The sequence below is a fragment of the Ciconia boyciana genome, chromosome 1 (assembly GCF_034638445.1).
Source record: "Ciconia boyciana chromosome 1, ASM3463844v1, whole genome shotgun sequence".
In the NCBI taxonomy this organism is placed as follows: Eukaryota; Metazoa; Chordata; class Aves; order Ciconiiformes; family Ciconiidae; genus Ciconia; species Ciconia boyciana.
In genome coordinates, this window is record NC_132934.1 from 35,173,924 (window position 1) to 35,189,067 (window position 15,144).

General features: G+C 46.6%; 1 protein-coding gene across 2 annotated transcripts in view; it reads right to left on the reverse strand.

The window, feature by feature from the left end:
- The window catches only part of SLC38A1 (solute carrier family 38 member 1), a 42,522-nt gene extending 30,549 nt beyond the window's left edge, over nucleotides 1-11,973 (reverse strand). For both annotated transcript variants that reach the window (XR_012042667.1, XM_072862475.1), the window contains exons 1-2: nucleotides 11,749-11,973; nucleotides 2,988-3,200 (exon numbers count right to left, since the gene is read on the reverse strand). Coding sequence is in view for 1 of the 2 variants with exons in the window: in XM_072862475.1 (XP_072718576.1) it covers nucleotides 2,988-3,106 (119 nt within the window). In the remaining variant the exon portion in view is untranslated. The remainder of the gene's footprint in view (nucleotides 1-2,987; nucleotides 3,201-11,748) is intronic.
- Between the last annotated feature and the right edge of the window lie 3,171 nt (nucleotides 11,974-15,144).

The window sequence follows — 15,144 nt, forward strand, 5'->3', positions numbered from 1 at the left end:
ATACTGGTTTACAGTTATGTGCAGAGATGGCAAAGTTTTATAGCCAGTCTACATGGTTAAAAGGCACCAAATCCATGTCCGGATTTGATGCAAGTCTCTTTATCAACATTCCCAGAAGAAATTCAACATCTGCATACAACATCTGCATACCCCAATACAGCCCCTTCCAAACAACATCCCCTCCCTACATACAACTCCCTACATTGAGCCCAGAAAAGGCTGGAAATCTGAAGGAAACTAGAGAATTTTTTTCCAAGATCAAGAAATATTTGGAGTTTACAACCAGACCTAAATTCAGCTTCTCCCTGGTGTCCCTTCTCCAAAAGACCCTTAAAAACTCTGCTCTACATTGAGCTTGAAAAATTATGCATTGGGAGAAAAAACACGTTTGAAATGAAATACAGAGTGCAAAAACACCAGGTTGAAACAACAAAAAAAGTTAGCTGAAAATTACAGATCTAATCTAAAGCTCAAGTGAAATCAACAGAAAAAGTCCCACTGATTTTGATGGACTTTGGAGTTTCACAAGGCCTCACACCGTGTGCCAGGCAGCACAAAATTATTTCTTCCATACGCCCGTTAACCTCTTATTCCACAGAGACGGGGCATTTGCCAAAATAGTCATAGAAAGGGAATAACCACATCCTTTCAGGATGCGTTTGGCGTGGGGTACAGAGCAGGGTCTGCCCACCAGCTCATCACCCGTGTCGGCGTGGAGGTGCTTGCACCGACCGGGCAGTGGCCACAGGCGGCTCAGCCACAGCCCCCAGGGATGCCGATGGGGCTGCACCAGCGCCAATGTGCTGCTGCCCTGGAAGCTGCGGTCGGCGCAAGCTGCCTTGAAACTCTTGTTTTAGACATGGAGGGGAACATGAACACACCAGGATATATAGGGAAAAATACTTGCGTATGGGATGCATGAGTAAGTAGCTATCCTGCAAGCACCCCAGCAGAGGGATAAGACAACCGTAATGGGCTACATTCTACAAGCAAATGATGCTCTGCAGAGGAAAAAAGTTATCCAGAACGGAATGGAAAATTGTGGAATATGTTCATCTGCCCTAAAAGCCAGAACAGTAATGAGAAATCCTGTCTCTGAGTTTCTGATGCTCTTTCCTCACCCCACTTTTCTTCTTCCCTTTGCAGGCAGTCTGGATCCGACGCAGACCTTGCCATGCTTACCATGCCCTAACTCCACAAAGCACATCGTGACCGCTGAGGTCAGGCACAGAGGGCACACGTTCCTTCCACACCCTCCATAAACATTCACTGAAAGATGAAGCGCTAACAGGGATTTTCCCCGTAACAGCTACTGGTGGCACCAGCCAAAGCGCTGGGGAGGTGCAGCCAGCCCAGTACAGCCCTTCTCCTCTCAAGGATATAAATCCTCGTCAGATTCCAGGGAGTGAATTTACCACTGTCAGCCCCTGAGCTCCTCGCCTTACCAACTGAGCCAGCAAGAAAGCAAGCAGGTTCATACTGGAACTGTTTTGTTTTGGCAAAGTTGGAGGGGGGTTTTTTCTTGCTCTTGCCTTCCCCCCCCCCCCCCTTTTTTTTTTTTACAGAAGTGGTTTGCATTTTGTTTTGGCACTTTCCATCAAAGCAGTTGCATCAGAAAATTCCTGGCCAGCTCTAACCTTCATCAGCGCAGCTGTGCTGCGGTCGCACCACTACATGGTGCAGCTGGCGACTGCCCCAGGACTTCCCCCAGGCAGGCGGCGGGGCGGCAGGCTGGCACCCTCCTGCCGGCGGGGGCTTGCCCACGCCACCAGCCAGGGCCCCCTGCTCGGTCCCGGGGTATGGCCGGCTGGTTTTGCTACGGGCAAGGTATGGCCAACGCCAGTGCTTATTCCTGCACCCACCGCCAAGCTCCCTGTCCATCCGCATGGCCACAAGAGCCACACGACTCTACCCTCACTTGGGAAAAAACAGCTCTTAACTTTGTTTTTACACTAGAAAGTGAGTTTCTCTGGGTAGCCGGAGAAGCTGCTGCCAAAAGGAAGAAAGGGCAAGAGAAGAGGTTTTTAAAGACCATAAACACAGGCAGTGGCAGCCCAGCAGTAAAGGAGCAGGATGATGTGCCAGCAGAGGCTTCTCAGCATCACCCAGGGCTGGATCCCCGCGCAGGCACCGGCCGGCCCGTGTGCTCCACCTCGGTTGGCAATATTTGAACAGGACATTTGATCGAAAAACAGCTCCTTTTTTTACAGCTCACAAAACCCCAAAAGAGTCTGTCAGCAGGTCTTTCCTGTGAACAGGACAGCTCAGCACCTGTTGGAGGCTGGTAGGAAGGCCTGAAGAACGGCTCTCAGGTGGAACAGGCTGCTCTTTGAAATGACTGTACAGCTTATAGGAAAAGTCTACAGTCTAATTTAAACAAACGTAATGATTTTCACCAATATTGATAAATAGATGCATTTTTTAAACTTGACATGAGTTAGGTATACGTCTCTGTTTTATTGGCTTCTTGCCATCCTCGCTTCAGGGAGCGACAGCCGCTGCCCAGTTTACCTTGCCGAATTGTGAATGTGGACTACACTCGCTGCCAACACCACCAGCTGTAAATCCCCAGGAGCCTGGGTGCACGGAGGTGGCCAGGCAGGTTAAAATTGTCGTATCAGAGATCAAAGGTCAACAAAGCGATTTGCCCCAAATTATGCCGTTGGTCTAACTGTATTAATTATTATTACTTCTTTCCTGTGTGCAAGCAGACATTTCAAAGTGTTGGGTTTTTGCTACATTATATGTTTGTGCATTTTATTAGACTAATTTGAAAGATTCAAAACGATGAATAAATTGCCACTCTTGTTTGCTTTATCTGCTGTTGCAGCCTATGCCCAACAGATGTCACATATGAAATTCAAATTACATCTTCCAATGGAGCATGACTTGGTAATGAATAATTCAAGACATATACTGAAAATTAGAATGCTGTTTTTAAACAGTGTGTTTCTTAGCACAGGCAGCGTCAGTGGAAAAATACTCACCTATTTATCTGGCCATTTTCCACCTCTGTGAAATCATTTGAATCATTGCTGATGTTATCATCTTCAGGGACAGTCATATTCTGCAATTCAGTCAGTTCTAATCCAGCTTTGAAAGGCATCCTGGGTGAGGAAGTGTACGTATCCAAGTGTTTCTCCAAATATTAGTGTTTGGTTGGTATCTTGTGAGTAAACTGCAGCCACAGTGTCAGCAACCTAAATAAAACACAAGAAAAAACCCCAAGATGTATACCACCAACGGCAGGCAATATCACCAGAAGAAACCAATGAAACCTGGATAAGAGGGACTATCCTTACCAACCAATTTTGTATTGTTAGAAGGACCTCAGGTTATAACCTAAATGCATTGCAGAACAGCAGTAACCTCACACGCCTTAATGAGATCAATGTCACTAACCTTACAAATTCACTCAGTCCCGCAACCAGCTGCTGAAGACAGTACTTGTACTTATAAACTAGTAAGCAAACCAATCCTATTTGTTCTTAGGAAAAAAGATTAACCACCTACAAATCAAGGAATAGAAATTATTTGCTTGTCCAAGTCCCATTTCAATATTCAGTGTTCATCTTCTGTATGTTCTCCATGTTGCCTCTTACTTAAAAATATAAAATATCTTGCGTCCATGCTGTTGCTAAGTGGATGGAACAGAGCGATAGAGTAATCCCAGTACTCTGTTCTACTAATATCCGTATTCCAGGTATTTGAATATGTTAAGTTTTTTTGGTAAAGAGGATGTGCAGAGGATGCTTTGTGTATGGTTAAACTTATTCTGAACAAGAACAGAAACAGACAAAAACAATCCCTAAGCTCATGTATCACAGGCAGAAAGAGTAATGTGTATCTTGTGTCAAGCAGTTATTATCTAGAGATCAGGTGATCTCTCCTCTGATAGATGTGTTGCTTAAAAGCACCAAGAATAACATCAAAGGCAGATCAGACAAGTCTGCTACAGCGACATATTTCCTCATCAGCAATGCAAATCAACTGAAAGACCAATATTTTCCGGAGTCCGACCGCTCTCGGCTGAGCTACAACTCCAGCACGGTGCTGAGGCAACAGGATGTTATTCACAAACAAGCTCCTGCACCACAACTCTCTCAATTCCCATTTTGTGAATGAATTTTCTGCAGCATTGCCAAACAACGATTCACCCTGGGGTACGTGGTGAACGCTCAGATGCCAGGTTAATTTGGGGGCATTTTAAAATTCTCAGGGCTGCCTCAAAACCATCAAACTGTTCTCATGCAACCAAAGAAGCAGGAGCATCCCCGACTCTTGCAGGGCACTACGTCGAGGCAGGAGGACATAGTTCACTTCTTCAGGTATGACATCTGCCTGTTTCAAATTAAGTTTACAGGACCCAATACTTCTGGTTTATACCACATCCCCACTATGCAGAAAAGGGCTTTGCAAATGAGGATTTTTTCCCCTGTAAATACTTTATCAGAAATGTAATTTTACCTGGAAATGTGCTCTTAATTTCTCTTTACATGTGCTCTTAACGTTTCCTCAAGAGCCCAAACCGTCCAAATTTCAGGTGCAAAGTTTAAAAGCGAGCCTGAAGGCTTACAGTAGGGCAGGATCTGCTCTTTTCTTCCGAAGGAGCAACGAAGCACGTGCTTATGGTGGCAGACGGGGCCTGGTACAGCCCGGTGGGAGAATGGGGGGGATGTGAGCTGGGTCCTTTTCAACTTCTCTACAGAGGAGATTCCCACTACAGATACCAGGGGAGCGACTGCTCGGGTATTAAAATGTTGGCACAATAAAAAATAAACGGATTTAGGCTGCTGATGAATAAATGCAGACTGGCAAGCAGAGGGTGGTTTTAGCAGTGACATTCTGGAACAGTCTTCCCGGAGGCTGCGGGGATAAAATAGTCTACCTATTTTGGAAGAGAAGCATGATCTTTTTATAAAAGGATAAAGCCACAGGAGACGGCGACTGCTGAGGTGGCAAGGACCGAGCCTGCTGAATCCTGAAGCTTCTTGTGATTATGAGTTCCTAAAATAAACAATTCCTTAATAGATGTGACAACCTCTGTATCGAGATCTCTATCCCCTGGCATTTAAAAACCCGTGTAAAGGTTCGTCTAAGATTCAAGCAGAGCAGCTTTCCCTTTGGGCACCGTTTTGCATCACGGTCCCCCAGGAGGATTTTCAGAACTGCCTTGACATTGCCTGTGCTTAATAAATTCCCCATTAAGTGTTTCAAAAGCAGGTGCTGAAATTAGCACTCCTGTGAGGTAAACAGCGTGCTGGAGAGCAGACTTCACAGCTCACTGACGTGCAGCTCCTGCGCTGCCGTTCTGCTCCTCTGTAGCTGAAATGCTGCAAGGCCGGACTGGCAGGAAAACGGCTCGCTGGCTTATTCGCAAGGAATCTTTGTCGTGCAACCAACCTTTTTTTGTTTTAACCAAAATTCTGATTCTACAAAAAACTGATTGACTGAAGATGCAGCAAAACCTTAGCGCAAGCAGTGCCAGCTGAACCACCAGCAATGGTTTCAGCAGATTCCAGGTTTCAGGCAGACGAGTTGCTCCTGAAGCAGCATGACAGCAGGCACATCTTTGAATCTGCCTCGGGTTCTTGCTAGGTTAAGTGATTTACTAAAAAAACACCAAAACAAACCCCTGAAACCAAAAAATTGTTGAGTGAAATAACGCATTGCACTTCCAAGTATGAGAAAACCTGATCTCAGTGCCAAAACACAAGGAGGGTGAAGAGAGAGTGGTGGGGCTGGGGACCAAAACTTTCCTGTCACAGCATGAACTCATCACATATCTTTGGCAAAGGATAACCACCTCATCCTTAGCACCTCCATCTGTAAAATTAAGATTATAATAGCAACAATAACACTCAGTTTGTGAAGTGCTTGCAGATTCAGAGGGAAAGGGTGATAGAAGCGCGATACCTGCGAAAAAAACACTACGCGAGTCGCAAATTTTTTGCAAAGATAACTTTACCTTAGATACATACAGAGCAAACCTTTTGTCATTGCTAACGGCTCCCTCCACAGTCAGTGGAGTACAGGTGGTCACACGAATTTCACCCCTAAATCACCTATTTTAAATTTCAAGTTCACAGATGTGACAAACAGCAGAGCCTAAATGAAATCTACAGTCCCTCAGGGTAGGTTTCACATCAACCAGCTTTATTCCCTACAAGTTGAGCGTCCATCCCAGGCTCGTCACTTGGTCTCTACAGAGGAACCTGGTGCTGCCAGAGGACAATCCGTCCCGGCCCACAGGAAGGGTCCGCAGCCACGCTGAGCTGCTCTCTGCAAATGCAGCAGCTTTGAGAAGCTCCATACTAGCTCCGTACTCCATACATAGCCCCATAGTAGCTACTATAAAGAAAATTAACTCTATCCCCGCCAAAACCAGCACACTCCCAAAGGCAGCTTCGATGCTGGGATAGCCAAGCTAAACAACTCGCCAGCCTCAGGTGTAGGTGCCACTAATGCTGTGGGAAGAAACAAAATAATTGCTTCAACTGATAAAAATTCACCATATGTTGATGCTGAGCTACTGGAAGCAGCATGGTAGTATTTTTACTTTTAAGGCCTTTTCATTCAAGAAATGTCATGAAATAAATGCAAATAAATATGCTATGCTGACAAAAGTTCCTAGACTGAGCTTTATTCTTAATTCACATTGAAAGGCAGTAAATAATCATCTGAAGAGTGACTGTAGCAATCCCAATCACTTCCAGTCACTGTGCCTACTACTCTGCCCAGCCTTAAACCCCCCAAAAAGAAAACTTCCAGAGACCTGCCCTCAAACCTCTCTCCAGACACACACATAGTAAATCAACAAGAAGTAAGAATTTTGCTCTTACTTCAAACTTTTCTACTCAGATGGGCAAACACTCCTGCTTGAAGCAAGAATCACCCCGAGAGAAAACCAGGAAAGAGCTAATGACCTTCTAAAGGAACCTCCAAGGTCTGTGTTTGGTAGCTGATCCAGCCCCTCCGTTTAGTAGAAAAAGCACTGCTGTGGCCTAGAAGCTTGGCTTTCTCTTTAAACATCCCATGACATGTCTTGTAAAACCCATTATGGATAATTTATTCATCGTGTGCTCCTTGCAGAATATGGGAAAGATTACAACTGGTCACAGACTTCAGAAGGAGGACTATGAGATGACACAAGAAGATAAAATGAGTTTATTTTTCTCAAGGATACTGAGACCTTCACAAGCCATTAAAACACATTCCAAGAACGGGGGTCATTTTCTCTGTTGCCTTCTGAAACATAAAAAATAATAAAAAAAAAAATCCCTGCAACTCCAGTTTTCCAGACTGTTTAAATTCCACAACGGCAGTAATGGGCTCAAAAAGTTTGTATTTGAAAAAATATGGTAATACAGACAATCTAACTTTATTTCTTCTGTTGGCTCAAGTATGACTCCTTTCTGAGCAGTACCTGAAGGAGGTGTAATCTCAGAAAACACTTAGCTAGAAGTTGTGTTTTTAACAGTAACATCATCACTCCTGGTGGTAATGGTGATGGCTTAATTCACAGGCCATTTTTTTTTTCATATCCTGTAAATGACATCACTCAAAAAGTGCCATCTTAAGACACATGGCTGCCCCAAAGCTGACCCAGTATGCAAGAGGCGTTTGGGTAAGTGGTCGGGTTGGACGACATCTCCCCTGTCTCTGGGTATGGTTTTTGTCACGTGCCCTTGCACACTCACCAGGCACTTCTTTCACTGAGCGCTACCTGCAGTCAAACGGTCTTGGGGATGGCAAATATCCAAGACATGCTAAGCAATTTTAACTATGGAATTCAAGGTAATTTGCTTAAAAGCTGAAATATGACTCAACTTTCTTCTCAAAGGGAGTTTTGCCAAGAACTCCTCTTGGTTGGTTACGAGTCATCAGAATCCAGCGCTTGAGCTTCATGCAAGCTGTTTTTTTTCCTGCAAAGCCTGAGATATGATACGTCTTTCTTTGCTCATACTTTTGAAAGTTCTTTCAAAGAAGAGCAATATGACCAGTAAGACTCCATGAATATAAATAATGAAACACTGAGCCTGAAACTCCGCGTATGGACTATTCACTTAAATGACAAAAAGCAATAATAGGCTTTATACGTCACAGTATCACGTTGGGAGGCGGGGAAGCAGCTATCTCCTTTTTGTTCAGCATTGGTGACACCTGACATGTGGAACATAAAGCTCCCGATTTACTCCTCATCTACAGGAAGGACAAAATGGAGAGATTAAAGAAGAGCCACCAAGATAACAAAGAGCTTGGAAATTAAAGACTGACTCACATCCACTGAGCAAACATCTGCAGTGCTTGAAATGTCATTGCCTCCAGCTCCTCGGTACTGCCCCTCTGCAGCAGGCTGCAGCCGCCGGAGCGGCGGAAGGAAGCGGGTTCACCCCGGCCCTGCCGGCAGCCCAGCCCCGGTGGGCTCCAGGGTGCCACGGAGAGCCACCGAGGCACTGGCACGCATCCTGCCCACCGGCAACACCGCCAGGCCGCGGGCAGTGTGGCGGCCGGAAGGCCTTCCAGCTGCTGCAGCTGTTTGCTCGGTGGCTGCAAGCCACCACCTTTCATTTCCAGGCTTCTCTCTCACACAGCCCCCACGGCGCGAGGGATGGAAACAGTTAAAAGATAAGGTTGGGGGCAGGGGGGGGAAAAAACAAGTGACAGAAGACTTGAGAAGGAAGCTCAGAAGAGGATGCTATAAAAAAGAAGCGATGAGCACAAATGTGGATTCTCAACCTTTCTCTCGGTACGGCGTGACCTTGCGCTGCAACAGGAAAATGTCCCTGCTCTGCCCCATCGCTCTCCACACTGCCATAAAGAAAGGGAAGACAGTCCCAAATTAAGTCTCGACAGGCTACTCAGCTGATCAAAGGCAGGCAAATAAGAAATCATAAAATCCCAGTCTGATTCACCCAGTGATTCATTACTTTAGGCAAAACACTTAAAGATGAGCCATAAAGGAAAATGGTTTTAAGTACATTTTTGTTTTGAGCCCTTCCCAGTCAATTTAGGGAAGGCATTTGGCAGAGGAATATAGTCACATTTTTTCCTAATTATATTTCTCTGTGAAATCCTCTCAACAGTCTTGGTTTTGCTGAAGAGATCCCAGAACGCACCGCCACAAATAAACGAACTCTTGCCTTCCACAGAAAGTGGAAGTGCTGTACGAGTGGGGCTTCATGGGTTGCAGCAACGAAGCAGACTATCCAGATGAATTCGTGAGGGCTAAATAGCAGCTCTGAAATTCTTATTTAAAATAAATTTTGTACTACAGAAGGAAGAACTCTTTGCCTAAGTTCATATGCAGCCCACTTTTCCTTCCACCCCAATTTGCAAGTAATTTCCTTGCTTCAGTTTTCTTGACTGTAAGAGACTCAGAGTGATATTTACCTGATAAGGTTACACAAATATTATGAGAGTTAACCGAAAGTTAACACTTTCAACATGAAAAAGCTGCCATTTTTCCCCAAGAGTGGCCGCTCAGACTTCTTGAATTGGATTAAGGTCACAGCAATAAATACCTATCAGAAAGGAAACTGAATTCAGGCTTAGAAGATTTAAATATTCCCACAACATCTCATTCGCCTTCACAATACAAACTTTTAAAGCGGTGGTTATTGTCATGCTATGTGCTAAGCGTGTTTCCACAGAAATGAGCAATTTGAGAAAAAGACGGGAGAGCATGGGAGGAAGGAGAGTCCCATTTCTGCTCAGTCACCACTCTTCCCCTGGTAAAGAACAAACCCCCAAACCAGAAAACCCTGACGAAATGTAGGACAGAGACCCAGGACGAGGAGCCCACAAGCAGTCTGGCTGAGAGAGCCCTGCCTCCCCTTCCATCCTTTAAAACCCTTGTAAAAAGCAGGATTTGGACACGGAGGACAATTGCTCCTCCATGTTCTATGGCAGTCTGCAGAAAGCATCGAACAATTCAGAGGATAATCCTCTGCACAGGGGTGTAAGGAGCGTGGCGCTTGCTGCCAACACGTCTCCTGTCCTCACCCGGGCTGGAGAGCCCCGTTGGTCCAACTACAGCATAAATAGTCTCAAGTGACAAGCCAGAGGATGCTGCAGTGTGCTTCAGTGAAGTGCTCTCTCTATGGTGCCTCTTAAAAAGAAAAAAAAACCACCACCACCTTCCAAAAAGGCAAAGTCAAATAGGAGTCATTCAGTATGACAGTGAAGCAGATCCCATTTTAGTCAGTGAATTTCCACCGAGCCACAGCAGAAGGCCTCTGCTCACCGGGAATATGGCAATTTCTAGATTTCGGACAGGTCTTGCCAGTTGATTTCAGTGCAATTTTGGCATGGGCTCCTAGCCTGAAAAGGGCAGTTACTGATACTCTGGATCCTTCAGCAGCAGCTGGAATTTCCTTTTAGAGGCTTTTTAAAGAAAGTTGGTACTTTGGCAGCAAATGAAGTAAAAGTTAGACGGAAGGATGCTCTTTCTTTCTCTCCCTGCAGCTGTTTTTACTTTTGATCTAAAACAGTTAGACTGAGAATGTCTTTCCCCCCCCCCCAGAATGTATTTTATCAATTAACAAGGACCTTTTGCTAATACTTTACTTTTAGAACCATGGCTGGTACATGTTATTTTGCCTTTCAAGCACGAGTAAATCCCAAACAAACCTAAAAGTGAATGAAGCACCACAAAGCACAGCTTACTATCATTTGGAATAGAGGTTAGTAGAAATGCCCCAAAGCAGTCCGCGGGACACTGAATAGCCTAAGGATATGTGGCGGGTTCAGCTGGTGGCACAAGCAGACTACAGTTTCTCCTTCCGTAAAACCAGCTGCCAAACACGGGGCTTATTTCAGTCCCCCTAATGCCACATAAACAAAGCCCGGGTTTACACACCTCCTCGTCTCCTCTTTCACAAGGAGATACGTCCTAGCTACAGGTTGCATTACAAACTCTGCAAAACAATGGAGCAAACCCGCTGCCCTAAGAGCAAGCCGGACGCATACACACGCGAGCAAATCCATACCCAGGCGTTCAAACCTGCCCTTTTTTGTTCTCCCTTTCGGCTCGTTAAAAGCGAGCAGCTTAGCTGTTACTATGTATTTACGGGCAAACACGCACACACACACGCACAGGCGTGCGCGCAGCCTGCATTTTCCGAATACCGTAAAACTTCCCCGGACCCTACGGCAACGCTGGATTTAGGCGAAGGGCAGGAACGCTGCCCAGCAAGGCAGGACTAAACCCGCGGCCGCGCATCTTGCGGGGGCTGCGGCACACGCGGCCCGGCCGCGCAGCCCCAGCCATCACGCTGGCCAGGGTGAAACTCTCTTTTTTTTTTCTTTTTTTGGCGCTGCCAGCGAAAGCTCGTAGCTGCCGACTGCCTTTTTTTTTTTTTTTTCGTTTTGTTTTTTTTTAAAGGCACGCCGCAGCGGCTCGCTACGGCAGCATCCCGGCGGGCAGCCCCCCCGCCGCCCGCCCCGGCCGCGGGGAGATGCCGCATGGCCGGCTCCGTCCCCCCCCGCCCCGCCGCAACGGTGCCGCTGGGCTCCCCCAGCCCAGCCCCTCCCCGACTCGCTGCGCGCATTTTTCGGGTTTGAAAATCCTCCGCGCCCGGCGGCGGAGGCACGTTTGGCGGGGGGGGGGGGGGGCTGCGCACACGGCGGAGACAAAGCGCGGCCCGCGGCGGGCTCCGGCCCGCGCTGCGCGGCCGCGGCGCGCAGACAAAGGCTGCGCGGGGAGCCGCGTCCCCGTCCCCCCCGATTGCATCAGCTGCCGCCTACCTTCCCGAGAAGCCGCGGGGATCCCCCGAGGTATAATCCACCCTCTCCGGCGAGACTCGGCCGGAGCACCCCGACAAATAATTACAGTGATAATAATAAAATAAAATTAAAAAAAAAATTAAGAAAAAGGGGCGAGGACGTGGGGGGGAATTAAACTGGCGAAAGGAAGACGGCGAGGAAGATGCCGCTCCTCCTCCCGCCGCGGGTGTGTGCATGTGGAGGTGGGCGGGCAGGCGGGAGCGCGCCGGGCGCGCCGCCGCGCCGGGACCGGAGCGGGGGCCGGGGCCGGAGCCGGAGCCGGGGCCGCGCTGCCAGGTGCTGCGGGATGCGGAGCCGCGGAGCCCGCGCCGCGCCGCCGCCCCGGGGCCGCCCGCTCGCACGTGGCCCGGGGCAGGGGACCCGCGGGGTCCCCGGCACCCCCCGCTCCCCGGCCGCGTGTGCCTTCAGCGTCTTTCTCTTTTTAAAAACAATTTTTTTAGTGTTTTTACAACAACAACAAAAAAACCGTTTTTCTCTCTCTTTTTACGCCACGGCTTGCCCACAGGAGTGCCCCTCCTGCCAGGCAGGCCGGGGTTTTGTGGCATTTTCCCTGAAATGGCCACGGAAGATCTGGCATCATCACGTTACCCAATTTCCTGTTTCGTCATGCAAAATGTATATGCTGCAAATGCTGCCATTTGCGTGAGGGGTCAGAGCATTTCCAACTGGGGCAAGGCACGCTTTTCAGATACAAAGGGGGATCTGCTGTACAGGTGATCTGCTGTAGCTTGCTATTTCCATACCAATCTCTAGAAAGCATTGTATGAGCTTTTTGTCTTGGGAAAAACTTTTAAAGAGCAAGCCTGAAGCAAGATGGCATTTCAGCTGACAAATTTGAGACTGCAGTCCTTGATTTCACGCCGTGCAACGCGTGACTTGCACGGGGTATCACAAGGCAAAGAGTAAAAGGATGCTGGAGCGTGCAGGTTTGGGGGCAGTTTGCCTGGCCGCCCGTGGAGCGGGGATGGCTGCTGGGAAGCTCTCCCGGTAACTCTGCCAGCAGCTTCTCGAGGTTTTTGCTCTGAAGGTTCCCCTACTGGGTCTCCTAAATGTCAGGCCAAAAAGGCAGGTGACACACACAAAGAACTGTGGTTTTCAAATTACCATCTTTGCATGTACAAGTTGGATTCCCGTTTTGGTGCTTGTACTGCATTTTTTTTTCACTGGGGTAGTTCTTCGAGTGTGAAGGGCTGTGCAAACAGTAATTTAGTTAACACCCATTGCACCCTGCTAGGACGACGGCCATATCATCCCAGTAATGAGAGTGAAGCCAGAGGAAGAGCTAGCTGCCCAAGGTCATGAAGCCAAGGGCTGCTCTTTCAACACTTCCTCATGTGAATAAACCTCTCTGGGGCTCACACCAGCACGCTGTGCAGCCCCATAGAAATTTCAGATCTACAAAGGATCGACTTGGATTCCAAGTCAGGGGCTTGACTCCCCATCCAGCCCTACGTGCAAGGCACCATGGCCGAAAGCAGAGAAGAAAGTATTTGCAATTCACTCTTACTCAATTAGACTTACTTCTCTTAAACTGACAATCAACCTACCCCCAAAATTACTAAATAAAAAAGTGTATTATGTAGTGGATGCGGTCAGGTGGTATCGTTGTAGAGAATAAGAAGAAACCCTACTTTGTTTCTTAAAAAAACCCCGTGTATCAGGCTGATTATCAGGTGAACGGTCGTTGATTTGATGTGTTCTGTTACCACCATTCAGCAGGCCTTTTCTACCTTACAGATAATTTGATTCTTACCTTGTCATGCATATTCTTACAACCAAGGTAATTATTTTCCATAGAATTTGGGAAAAAATTTTTTTAGCGTATCATAACACAGCTCCACAAAAATGATAGGACTTCTCAGAAATGAAAACTATTTTTCTTTGCACTTTTAGTATTTCAGATTTCTCCACTCTTCTCAAATTTCTCAGTATCTTTCTGATTTTTTAGCCCTGTTGGTTCTGTTTGCCTTAATATTGTGTGAAACCTTGATGCTTGTGACCACCATCTTCTAGTTCTAGCTTTTGTGATTTCTTGTAAGCTTTTTTCCAATAGATTTTCATGCCATTCACTCCTTATTGACCTTATTCACTCCTCCTGGGCCTTTCTCTTTATCCTTTTCAAGTATAATCTCGTTCCTAAAGCTGGCTTCAGATACACCGAAGATTCAGGAATTTGCTTTTATATTTCAAGCCCATCGTTTGTCTTCCTCCTGTCCGTCTAGAACTGGCGGTTCTCTTCTTGGATGCCTTTCAATGCACTTTTATCTAGCCAAAATGGATCCTCTTCTCTTTACTCTGAAATAGCCCTGAGCCTTTCTCTGTCTGTGATAACACCATTCCCATCCTTCTTTTGTTCAGACCTGCAACTTCCAGATGTTCTTTAGATTATGTTTCGGCTGCCTGAAATGCATCAACAGCCACGTTCATTTTCAGAACTACACTCCGAAGTGCAGTGTTCTTCCAGAGTCTGGAAAATTCCCTTGTGCACTGTCCTTGAAAAATTTATGCTTATTGACTAACTTAAACTGTGTAATGGAAACTGCAGGTATGCAACAAAAAAAATACCTATATAATAAAAGTTAACTTAAATCAAAAGACACCAAATATTTATTTGGTTGACTAAATTATCACACGTGTGAGCATTTGGCAAGCTTCTCCATGCACAGTTTCTGAATGCTGTTTGATTTGGGGTGCATTTTATTGAAAGTGGGACTTGGTTGGCTTCTTTGTTGTCTTTTGCTTCCAAATTGCAGTGAAGCCTACGAGAGATTCCAAGCACAATTCTTGCACCTGGCGCAAAGCTGATGACAGAGGGTCATTAAATTTGGATGATTACCCGTTCAAATATTTTACCCCTGGGCAAATATATGGCTACGGCCCAGGGGAAAGCAGTTGCTGGGGTTGGAGGTAGCTGTGCCTGGAGGGGGGGATTCATGGCTGATGTGACAAGCCTGACAGGAGGAGCTGGAGGTGCTTACAGAGTTCTCTTCACCTCTATTTTAGTACATCCGTCATTGGCATGTTTGAACTTATGTGTTACTGCTTGTGTGAAAGAGAGGGGAATAAAAGAGAACCGATCAGAAGTGGAAAGCCAGCTGAAGGAGAAAAATCGTGTGTTTTGCCGAGAAGCTCCTTGCTGCCAGAAAGTGACCTTGAACATCTTTGGAGTCTCTCACTGGCCTTCAAGAATGGCCAAGAGTGATGAGGAAGCACAGGGTGTAGGCAATGGCTATTTTTGCACCTCAGTGCTACATCTACATCTTGTGCTAGTTGAAATAAAAAGCACATAGACTTTTGGGGCTTTTTTTGTTGGGTTTTGTTTTTTTTGGAATGAAGACTTTGTGTCCATTTGCTGCA